The 12902-nt window shown below is 39.4% G+C and overlaps 1 protein-coding gene across 38 annotated transcripts in view; it reads left to right on the top strand.

Annotated features, from left to right (window-relative positions):
• rims2a (regulating synaptic membrane exocytosis 2a) overlaps positions 1-12902 on the top strand; it is a 1270129-nt gene that overhangs the window by 140448 nt on the left and 1116779 nt on the right. For 28 of the 38 annotated variants that reach the window (XM_039736790.1, XM_039736792.1, XM_039736793.1 and 25 more), the window contains exons 2-3: positions 9688-9720; positions 10249-10335. The exons of 9 other annotated variants lie outside the window; for them this stretch is intronic. In XM_039736790.1, coding sequence (XP_039592724.1) covers positions 9688-9720; positions 10249-10335 — 120 coding nt within the window. The remainder of the gene's footprint in view (positions 1-9687; positions 9721-10248; positions 10336-12902) is intronic. One more of the 38 variants, XM_039736800.1, reaches the window with a different exon arrangement.

Genomic DNA, 12902 nt, shown 5'->3' with positions numbered 1-12902 from the left:
CTTTTATGTAATCAGAAGACCTGTCCTGTCTTTGCATTGCGTGTGTGTCAATACATTTTCTAAACACACCTTCTGTAATTCAAGATTATGGGGAGCCAATATCTGTATAGCATCACGTGCAAAGCAGAAATAAATACTGAACAGGACATAAACCTGTCTTAGCCTGAACTGAGTCAGTTTAGCATTGCCATTGTGGTAGATGGCCAGGACCCATGCCTGGTCGGTGCGCCCCTTTGACACTGGATCTGGGAGAGCAGCCATGGGATGCACACTATGTTCCCCTGAACACTTAGTGGCAGCCCCCCTGGGTTGCATCTGGGCCAATATTTTGGAACACCGGAGCTCATTCCTGTTGGGCTCTGTGGCCACCGCCAGGGGGAGCTGCACGGCCTAACGAGCCTGTCTGGGCAGGAACGCAGCCACACCTGGAGGTGCAGCCTTAAATAGGTCAACGAGCACCTGCAGCACTTTTGGGTGGGCTATAAAAGGAGCCAACAGTCACTACATCACAGTTAGGAGGGAGAAGACGAAGTTGCCTAGAAGGAGTGGGTTTTGTATCTTTATTGGTGTTTGCTGTGCTTGGGACTGTGTACTGCCTGTGGGACATGGGGAAGACGTTTGCCCACGGGTGAAGAACAATAAATAATAGTTTTATTTTTATCTGTGCCTGTGTGTCCAGTCGGGTCTGGTGCCTATATAGTGCCTTTTCACACCATATATTCTGTCATGGATGTTTGTTGGATAGCGATACAGAACATGCATACTTCAAGAACGCCATTGCAAACTAAGGGCGATTGTGCCAATTTCACATGGGTCAGAAACTAATACAAGAAACCAGAAGCAGTGTTAATTATGACAACTGTCCAGTGAACTAAAATAAGTTGAACTTTTCTAGGTGAAGGGAGGTGGGTGAGCAGTTTTCATCAATTTGTTTAATAATGTCAGTAGAGACCTACTGACTGTGTAGTCTTTCTAATAAAGCACTTTCTTATAATGCTGTGTAAAAAGAAATATATATGTTTGCAAAATTTGATATCTTGTGATCATAGTATAGGTATAAGAAATTATTGTAAATTGACATGTGGGTCTTGGTTATCAGTATTATTGTATTTCATCTAATGTAGTAGTCACCAAGTGACTGTGACTGAAGGGTTTCGTTCCAACAGTTTTCAAATCAGTGCAACTTTCGTAATTTAAATTGATATGATTGTTTAGTGAGTTTTCCTTTACCATGCTCTTATTCTATGAACGTCAAGAATATTTACATTTTTCTCAAAAGTCTGAAGTACTTAAATTTTGTTACTTCAGTGCCCTATTCACATGTCTGTTGATTTATAACAAACATTTCTTAATGAATAGACAACTGAAAATGGCAGTGAAGTAATTGCTCCCCTTTAGCATTCAGTGTTGTTTGCACCTGTGACTGCACTGCCAATTGCTAATCATAAGCATCTGCATACAATTAATGGAGAAAACTCTATAGAAAAGGGTATATTAAAAACAAAACAGAAAAATAAATGTAGGCTCCTTAAAGCTATGGCAAAGAATACAAATATTTATGAATTTCTTATAATTAAATGCAAACCAGTTACATAAACAATGAAATCAAATTAAAAGTAAGAATTATGTGTTGATTGAGTATTGGGCTGGAATAAAAACCTGCAGCCATGAGGGTCCTCCAGGGCTAAACATGAAAACTAAACTTTTTGTTTTTTTATAAGAAATTATTACTATTAATTAATTAAAAGGCTAAAGTACACTAAGGCTAGTGTTGGCCTAATTATGGGCCACATGCATCCCAGAAGCAACATCCGGGTGGCCCAGGGCGTGACCCACCAGAAACACAGAGAAAAACCAAGAAAAACACATTTCACCAACCTTCAGAAATTCCTACATAACATTCGATGTATAACATCCAAATATCTTTAAATTGCCATTGCGTTAATGTCCTGAGGGAGAGTGTCTGGATCATTCATCACCCTCAGGGCCTCATTCTTCAAGTAGGTTGTAGCCTACTGGACCTAAGCTGGATCTTCAGAGTGGCAACAATAAGTCTATGGTCAGACTGTGATGTGCCCACAAGGATGTGATCAATCTTCTTCACCACACCACCAATACTGGAGTCCAATGAAGCGGTTAAGGGTTCTGGAACCAGGATCCAGTGATCTGCAGCTCCTGAATTTTGCAAAGTCATGGAACATGGAGCTACTTTCACCATGTTCACCAGACCCATGGGGACAGACACAATCCCCATAGCCAGCCCTGTCAGTGCCAGTGGTTGCATTGAAGTCACCCATGAGCAGAGGAGTGTCACCTAGAATGCACCCATTACCCACTGAGCGAAGTTGCGAATAAAATGTCTCTCTCACTGAGACTTCAGTCGCCGCGGTCGGAGCATACACTGAGCTAACAGACAAGGCACTCAGAGAGTGCCGTAATCTGAGTCTCATAATGCGCTCATTGAAAGAAGCGACATTGGACACCATCGGAAGGAGCCAACACACTACAGCAGCAGCTACTCTCTGAGTTTGACAGCCATCAGAGTGACCAAACCAATAAAAGGTGTATCCATCTACAGATATCTGACCAGCTCCAGGTCTACAACCCTCAGAGAGTGCCGCCATGGAAATACAGTTTACGCAGCTCCTCCAACAGCAGAGGAAAATGATCTTAATGCCGGAGAGAAAAGATATTCCACATGCCTACCCAGATGGGCAGCCTCAAATTGGGACCCAAGTGCTGTCATGCAGCGGGTGACGCATCAGAACTACCCTAGTTCTGATCCCCAACAGGCATGATCCCAACGGCTCTTCGACGGTTTTGACTCTTCCTGAGGGCTTTCCCCATCACCTTCATAATGCGAGCAGCCTTTCTGTGGACGGCTGCAGCAGAGCTACTCTCATGGAGAGTAGAAAAGAGTCATGTCTGTTGTCTCAGAGCTGCGTGACGTTTTTTTACGGTGCCTGGAGTGCCAGTCCTGCCACCAACCCCCATGATTTCCCTGCAAGTTGGAGGACCGCTTGCAGGGCCATTTGCAGTTTAATGTCATACCCAGGACAATTATCATACAATAGTTGTAAATTATATTAATTGAATGAAAGGGCTTTCTGTTTATAAAGGCAAATTCATTCTGTAATGGTGCCTTTATCACAACATGTAAGCAGTCAATTGTGCCATTTACATTAGGAATATCAGGAATTGCTGCCAATTGCCCTTTGATATTGCTCACTCTGATTTTTTAAATAAGAATTGCTAAACAGGTGAATCAGTTAAGAGGTTTCTGGATTCTAGAACTGTGTAGATAGTAGGAATTTCAGTTTTACTTTATTGTCTTCATTGAACGTCAGTTTACAGATGCATTCAGTACAGAAATTAAAATTAAATTACTTTAAACAGTTCAACTTTTTAAATGAGTAAGATGCATTATTAATCAGTTCACAAGTAGTTAACCTCTGTAAAGCATTTAAACATTGCCTCATTGTTTAATACTGACTGCTTACTCAAAACCAAAGCATTCAGTGGTTGGGTATTTTTGTGACATCATATTCTAGCAATTAAATGTACTGAATATGCAGCACACTATAGGAAGAAGTTAAGTGAATACTGGGGGAACCAGTAATGGGGTAAGGAGTGATTATTTTTCTTTTAGACCTATAAAGAATGTGTTTAGATGGATTCTGTGATAGGGAAATTTTAAACGGTTTGATGAACATAGACATTGCAAATTCCTCTTTATTAATAGACTAATTGAATGTGCTGCAATTTGTAAGCTAGGTTTAACCTACTTAACTGACTCAAACACATTGTATATAAAGTTCAGTTTTTGGAGTTCATGTGAAAAAACTATTCACTTCAAATTGAATCAAGTCAATTTTGTCCTTGTTCCACCTTATACAAGAATGAAATGACATGAGGTTGAAAGTGAATGCATCTGTGTTCCTTTGAAACAAAAGGTACAACATGCTTTGATCTAACTGACCCTGAATGTTCAGACTTGTCTGTCATCTGTCATCTGTGAAGTGAAAGCTATTTCTGGCAGGAAGGATGGCATCTGTTTCCACTTCTTGTGTGTCATGTTGGCATTGATAGTATGCAAACAACTTTAAATTTGGAAATACCCTCTAGTCAGCAGATTGAAATGTACTTGTTTTAGAAAAGACTTCAATTGTGAGGGCTGATCCTGATAAAGCAAAACATTAATCCTGGTGGAGAAAAAAATGTTACCTCAATACATCTATTTTTCTGAATGTCTGTCTTCAGTACGAGGCTATAGGGAACCAGATTTTCTTCTAGCACAAGACAGTAACTAACACAAGACGCTTACTCAATTAATTTAAAACAAAGTTCAGCATGTTCATTTGACAACAACATTAATAATTGTCAAGTAGATTCAAAAGAATCTTTAAAGTATTCCTTATAAATCCAGATTTCTAGTTTTAAGTTAGAGTTTTAGCATTATAGTTTAAGTTATTAGAATACTTTATTCATTAAGAATTAAGACTTTTTTTTAACTGTTAGTGTTGTCAGAGAATAAAGGAATATAGTGTGTCTAATAAATAAAAGATGTTAACACAGTAAAATCTGACATTTCCATTACATTTCCAAAACATATGACTCAATGAAGCAGTTCCCTGATGACAACAATATATAACAGATATGGTCAATTTTGGAATGTTGTGTCGCAGATGATGTATGCAATGTGTAATTCTGAGGTAAATTAGACCATGTTTATCTCACATTGAAGATAACTGTTTCGTAATCCTCATTGCTTGAACGTCTTATTTAAATTCCCAATTCCCAGGTTATCTATAGAGGCACTCATTTGAAACCGCTAGCATAGCTTGGAGATAACTATTCTAAATTTTTACTGAAGCTAGAAAATAAAATTTCCAGTATATATTTTAAGGTAAGTTTAGGAAGGTTTGCTAGATTTTTTGTAAAATAGAGTTTCAAAATAATTGCTTTCATGACATTTTATATTTGTGTTACAGTTGTACAAACAATTCAAGTATATTGTTAATATACTGTGAATAACAGAGGGCACCACAGAGCCCCAAACCATCCATCCATCCATTATCCAACCCACTATATCCTAACTACAGGGTCACGGTGGGTCTGCTGGAGCCAATGCCAGCCAGCACAGGGTGCAAGGCAGGAAACAAACCCTGGGCTGGGTGCCAGCCCACCGCAGGGCATGCACAAACACACACAAACACACACACACACACCAAGCACACAGTAGGGATAATTTAGAATCACCAATGCACTTAACCTGCATGTCTTTGGACTGTGGGAGGAAACCCACACAGACACGGGGAGAACATGCAAACTCCACGCAGGGAGGACCCAGGAAGCGAACCTGGGTCTCCTAACCGCGAGGCAGCAGTGCTACCCATTGTGCCACCATGCCGCCTGAGCCCCATACCCCAAACATGAAAACACAAACACGTTTTTATCTATTTTACTTTACTTATTTTATTTTAAATAAGTACCTCCAGACAAGTACTTCAATGTACAATTCTCCATTCTTTTTGCTGCACTGCTGTGGGCAAAAGTAGGTTTACGGTTGTGAGCACGCAAGGCCTGCAATTTGAGCATTTGCGAGATTGTACCTAAGTGTACTGTACCATTGTGAAATTCTTTGAGTTAATAAAGTTATTGAGTTAATAAAGCTTTTATAATAATCATAACCAGCATGTCTTTTTCCATACAAACAACTGTAAACCTAGTTTTGCCGACCCCTGTATACATATATACATAAACAGACAGTCCCCTGTGGTATAGTGGGTCCACGGCTCAGAAAGTAGCCATTTTAAATAAATAAATAATTGGACCCGCTCATGCTGGCTGGTGGAGCAGGGGCGAGCAATCTGCTGGGAAGATGGCTCATCTCCGGGTTGGTGCAAGGCAGTCAGCCGTCCATGCGTTGCCTTGGCGAGACATATGAGGGGTCTGATTGTCAATATCAGCCCAGGGTGGCAATCAAGTGATTGCACCTGCAACCACTCCCCAGCATATAAAAGGTGAGCGCAAGAGGTTAAAGGAAAATAAAGAAAGGAAGGTCAAGAAACAAACTGAGGTTAAAGTAGAGAGTGTGAAGCAAGCAGGAAACAGGAAAGAGCCAGTGGAGGAGTGAGGAGGCAGACAGCGAGGAAGAGGAGGAGGAGGGCCCCAGGAGAACAGCATGTGGCCGACATTTGGGGTTCCAGTGATGGTTCGCTCCAGCTGAGCAACTTAAGGGAATGGGAGCGAACAGGAGGATTGTAACAGCTGTAAAATGGATGCTGTATAGCACCCGAACCGGCACAGACTCACTCAGAGGCACATGTAAAAACACACTAGACTTTTATTTTTCCCCATGAACCCAATAGCCACAACACAGTCCCAAAAGCACTTGATATAACACACAACCCTCCATCTTGGCACCACCACTCCTCCCATGCAACCTCATCCTCTTCCTCCCGATTCTGGCTCCTGAGTGGTGGATGCTGGCCCTTTTTATAGCCCACCCTTGTTGCTAATTGCACTTCCGGGTGGAGCTGTAGAGGTGTCCAGGCTGGCTCCGGGATCCATGCAGCAACCCCTGGCGGCCATTCCAGATCCCCACAGGGTTGTGGAGAACTCCATCTCCCATGGAACCCTGCGGGAAACTGAGGCACCATCATCAACCAGGGAGGCTGCCACCAAGCTTCCCGGGGGAGGTACTGAGGAGCCCATGGCTGTTCCCCCGGAACATATGCAGTAGGGGTGTCCCGGCCGCCCGTCACACAACGTGTAAGTCCGGGAGTCCAGGAGTCAGAAGGTGCGCCTTCCCAAGGTCAATGGGAGGGAAGGACCTGAGCCTAGGTCCAGTTTAGGAGCCCTGTTGTGTGGACATGTAAGCAGCAGGGACCCAGACCTGTAGACTGCAGAGAAAGAAAGCTGAGTCTGTTAGGTTGGCGGCTCCTCAGCTACAAGGTCTGGAAGGATAAGCTGGGGAGACAGTTTTTTTTTTTAATAAAAGCACTAGAGCACTTTTACACCATCCCCTTGCTTGGTGTGTGTTTGTCCTTAACTAGCTAGGCTCATCCTGGTCATGGCTATTGGTGGTGTTGGGTTCAAGAGGCTCCCAAAATGGAAGAGGGAGTGTTGAGCTGACCTGCACCGTGACATCCTCAGGTTATGAATGAGTTCCATTCCTGCTGATTTAGTATGCAAGTCAGAATATTCACAGGGAATCTGTTAATAAATTATACAGACAAAAATGTGTAATGTTTTATGACTTATTTTATAGAAAAAATGTTTTAAATTTAATAAAATGACGTGAAGTAATATTACCATACTTTGAATCACAAAATACAAACTTTAAACTAAAATCTATGGGTATGTACGGTATGTTGACTGCTTAAACATCTTACAGATTTTGATAATGATTCAGTAGTACCTCATAGAGTTAGAAAAAATATAATAATTACATGAAATGCTGACACTAACTGATGACTGTCAGCAGAGAGACATGTCTTTGCTGTGGCATCACAGGGTGTGACCTCCCTTTCCCAGTGGTAAATATTCCTTGAGATGGCAAAATTGGAATGTGCACTTATGACGCTGAAAATTAAAAACATCAGGTTCTACCTCTCCTTAGCTACACAGGCAGCTGTCTGTCATACTGTTTATTTGTAAAAGGGCTTACTGTGTGCAGCAAAAAGAATTAAAAAAGAAAAAAAAAGTTGACAAATTTCAGAAATGTGTGAACTCTTGTATTTTAATGTAGAAAAAGGCAAAGTGCTACACATGGGCAAAATGTACATCAATTTTAAATACAAAATAGGAGACACTGTCCTAGAGGAAGCAATCCTTAAACTGATATATAGAGTTTTTGTGAAAACAATGTTTTCATCAACTAACCAATGTGTATAAGCAATTAAAAGCTCAAATGAAATGTTTGTAAAAACTTTATGCATAGACTATATACAGTAATACACTAATGAGACTATATCTGGAGTATTGTGTGCAGTTCTTGTCACCAAAAAAGACATACCAGTACTTCTGGCTGTAAAGATGATTGCAACCAGGTGCATCCCAGACATGTCCTGCTCTGACAGACTCTAAAATTATACCTGTTTAGTTTTGAGCAGAGGAGATTCTGTGACGACCTAATCCCTTTTACAAAGATATCAGGAGCACCAGACACCCCTTTCCAGTGATCTCATGACCAATGCTTTTCTAATCCGTCTACTGACTTTGCAGGAAGAGTCACCAGAGACATGAATGTTGCTGTCAAGGTAAGTAAACCTCTCGACAAGGTCAACACTCTCTCTGCAGACAAACACTATGCTGAAGGCAGTGCCCATGAGGTCATTAAATGCCTAGATCTTAGTTTTTATCCAGGACACTCGTAAACCCAGACATTCAAACTCCTTGCTCAGTCTCTCAGGATCCCTGATCAAAGCCTCCAAAGTCAAGATCAGTGAATCTTTCTTCACTAATAGATGCCCCACAGCTGCTGGACCCCATGACCATGCCCACCACCCAGTCCATACAAGCATTGAACAGAGTAGGAGCAAGAACACACCCCCGATGAACCCCAGAATCAACTGGGAAAAACTCATCAGGATAATAAAAACGTTAGAAGTATTTTTTTTTTACTCTGTGTACATTTATGAAAGTATTTTTTTAATAATAGTTTTATTGAAGGCCATTTACAAGCTTCTACACTATTTCTTTAGTTTAGCACAAATTTGGGAGTGTAGATGGAGTACTTTGCGGCTTTGTTTGATACCAGCAACCTTCCGAACTAAAAGCAGATCATGTTCTTTTGGCAGTGAGCACTGTGATCATCAGACGCTGTTTTTTCGCTAGAGGAAATTATTGATGTGCAAGGTTTTTCTTATTTTGTATCAGTTATGCACTGACAAATTTGGCTATGTCTTTTAGAACTTTCGCTGGCAAGAGAATAATAGTGCATATAATTGTTATTTTTGGTACTAAGTGTTAATGAATAAAATAACACTTTAAGAATAAGAGGATTTGAGAGTGAATAATATCTGGAGGGAAATAAATGGCTCTGGGGTGTGACAGGACCCTGGTTTTATTGTCAACTAGGTTACCATTTGTGTGAACTGTGCACACCCTTTTTGTGTTAGTGTGAATTTTCTGCTTGGACTCAGTTTTCTGACTATTCAGTTCTTCTACCTTGGGATACTGGTTGTTGACATGAGCTAGGTTGTCTTGCAGTTTAGTGCGCTGTCTGTGTCAGATTTCAGTATTGTCTCTGTTGCTTCTACAAATTAAAGTCATTGGTTACATAGACAGAGGATGACCACATTTATTTCATTTGAATGTGTATTTCATTAATAAAAATAGCACTGAGTTAGATATTCATTTTTATTTAAACATTGGGAAATAGTAAAAATTGAAAGGAGGCAAAAGGAAGTGTAAATGGCTAACTGTAGTGCTTCTGTACTTTTAACCCATTCACATCTTCATTATTTTTAAAGGTAGTTGCATTACTTTGCTTTTTATTTCTGTATGAGACACATTTCTGCTATTGTCAACCCGCAATCTGAAATATTGCAGTGGCATTCATTTTATTCTCCTATATTTTAGCTTTTAACTTGTTTTTCTTTATTTTGCCTTTTATTTTTCCTTCTTTGTTGTCTTTTTTTGGATCACTGAGCACTGAGCTGTGCAAACTTATCTTTTTAGGGCCAAAGAAGAGCCAAAACCTCAACCGGCACAGTAAGTAATAAATAAGTACAGTAGGCTTTGACACTTCTCTCTTTGCTGTGTGCCCCGTGCTTCCGACTGCTTATCTGGTTTTAGGTGTGTCTCAGATTTAATAGGCTGCACCCAGTGTGTCATCTGCTTCCTGACTGGCTTGTAAGAGAGCTTCCTGCAGCTTCCTACTTCATCCACATATGGGCTAGATGCATCTAATATGCTACCTGCTTTTTGGACTAGTTAATTGTAAAAGAGTCTAATATCTATATCATAACTTATGTGTGTATGTTTGTACATCACTTTCTATTTTTCCTTCTTCCATATCTTTATGGCTGACCTCTTATTGCAGACCCCATTTTCCATTGGCTGTAGCTTTCCTGCCTGTTTTTATGACTTTTATTATTACAATGATTGCTTCTTTTATGATGTAATATTTTTGACTGTCAGTAATATTGAAAATCTTAATTACATTTTATGAAATACGCTGAGCCCACAAAGACTTCGCTTGATTGGTTGTTTAGTCACATTATTTGCTTATTCAAACAGGTGGTTTCCCTTTAGTGGGATCACTGAGCTGGTAAATAACGTTCTTCAGCCTCAGCAAAAGCAGCAAAATGAAAAGGAACCAGAGACGTAAGTAAGCTGCACTGTATGGACTAGTAATGGTTTCAATTGTATTTAAACATGCTAAATGAAAAAAGTTGTGTTTAAAGACAATTACCATCTCTTTCAGTCCTGTATCTGCCGTGTCTATGTCCTTTGTTTTCTTAACAATGTGTTGTAATTATCTCATCTCTAGTTATGATATATGATTTCCCAAAGGAAAGAAAAACAATACATTTTGTAATATCGCATTAGTTTTACCCCGTGACACTAAATTATTAATGTTTGAGATTTGAAATTTCAAGCTCCAGGCTGAAGTTTTATGACAATTTTGTTCTGCTATGAGATAAATCCGGAAATTTGAGATGTTTGTTCCATTAGCAAATCAAATATTTCATGACAGACATAGAAATGTGGAAATAAACCATCTAATACTATCTATCCTAGCGTTAAATCTCTTTGAGTGCTATAGGAAAGCATATTTTTTGCTTTGTAATAATAATCTGAAGTGTATACTATACATACCATAGTCTCAAAATGTACATTTTACCCACACATTCTGTACTTTGATAAGAAAATATTTTCTGCAGACATACACAGAAAATCATATATTTGTCTCTAGCTTGGCTGATACAAAAATGTTTAAGAATGTTTGAAAAGGCATGAAGAGATTAATATCTACAAGTATGTGTGTTCACTTTTGAAAAACTACTCAAAATGCATGGTGTTCTCAAGGAGTATTATATCCTATGACTAGTGAATAATAAACCACATGTCTGCCCAACACTTTATCACCCCATTTCCCCAGTGTGCAAAAACAAAAACAATTCAGTGTGTAGTCTGATTGAGTTGAACATTTGTATAATCTATAATGAACACACATTTCATTTAAATATTACAATGATGCTGGCCATTCAGATATGTTGGAAGATGCTTGCATTTATTTAGAGTATGAATAAATATACAGGTATACAGAAATATATGTAGTAGAAACCTGCAAAACATAAGTAAAGATATTTGCACTGTTACATGAGCCTCCATATATTTTTATGACGGCATGTCTCTCTCTCTTTATCAGAGAATCTGTCCACCCTCCCTGATTGCCAGACTACTGAATAGTCAATTGTGGTTTCTATGATGTGTGGCCAATGTAAATTCTACGCACACATAATACTTTAGCTGAGTAATGGAGTACATCATAGTGAGAGCCTCAACTCCAAGGAAAAACATCTCTCTCCTGAAAGCAACAGCTTTTTGCTGAAAAAAACCATTGTTCCATTCACAATGTATATTTAAATGAATGTTGTAAATGAGGAAAGATATTAGGAACAAAAAATGGAAGCTGTACATAGGATCACCTTATGGCTTTATAAGTTTACCTCAGCCAACAGGTTTAACAGTGGCCTCCACTCTGGACATCTTCAGCTTTTCTTTGCTATAACACTTTACATGAATATTGGGTAGGCCATCTTTGTGTAGTGACTACAGTATGGCTGCAAGGTGGCAAAGGTGTTCTTCATATGTCCCAGAAAAGATAACATTATTGTCTGTATAGATAGCACTATTTGCTTGATGGGGGTCGCAGTCTGCCCCCCAGCTTTAAAAAGTTGCCAGTCCAAAGTCAAGGGTGCAGTCACTGATGGGCACTAAATGCTACTTTTCTTGCTTTGTAGGTCCTGTCATTGCAATTTGAAGGCTCTTTGCACGTAATCCACACTGGAAGTTGGATAGATATCAATCTGGGAGACTTGATTGAGATTAAAGAAATATTTCAAAATTGCCAAGTGACATCTGACTTGAGCACCAGAATTATTAGACTAGTCCAGAGTTTGTGACTGTAACTGTTCTCAGTAACCTCTTTTTTCTACTTCCCGTCATTTTGTCTTGGTGACCGAATATAGCTGTTCTCAGACTATGACCCTGAGGTTGGTTTAAATATGAGGCAATGTCCATCATATCTGCCCATGAATTTAGTATGAGGCAGAGAGGTGGCGTGTCAATATTGACCCCAACCAAGGATATATTTTTTGTTAATGTGCATATTTGGCTGTAATATCACATTGTTAATTAAGGACTTTTTTCTCTTTTAATTGTAATGAATCTTGTAAGGAGGGAAATACAATGTAGTACCATGACTCTGCTGCCTTAATCCATGCACATTGCTCTTTAGCATGTGTGATATAAGTTAAGCATCTCTTGTGTTTGTCTCCCATTTAACAGTTGAACAGAAGAGAACCCTGTGTATGTTTGTAGCATTGTATGATATATAAATAGAGTAAAATGGAAGACTAAAGCTTATCCTATCTGCATTTTTTTTCAACATTATTTCAAGTGTTATATTAAACAAATTGACTAATAAATTATGTTGGTTAAGCACTTTAATCAGAAATGGAGTTCCCCGATCTGTCAGAATCTCCTCTGGATTGGCCGTTCATTGCTCTCATGTTTGTACATAAGTTGCGATGACTTTAGCTTCAGCATCTTTGAGCATAATCACTTTGGCATATCAAATTGTGTAATACACAATTGTATTATAGTTTTGATATGTAGTATGAGGTTAGTTTGTATCACCTACTGCTGATTTCTTGAGTAAGCCT

This window comes from Polypterus senegalus, chromosome 15 (assembly GCF_016835505.1).
Source record: "Polypterus senegalus isolate Bchr_013 chromosome 15, ASM1683550v1, whole genome shotgun sequence".
Classification (NCBI taxonomy): Eukaryota; Metazoa; Chordata; class Cladistia; order Polypteriformes; family Polypteridae; genus Polypterus; species Polypterus senegalus.
Note: the sequence above shows the minus strand (reverse complement) of the source record. Positions and strands in the feature narration are given on the sequence as shown.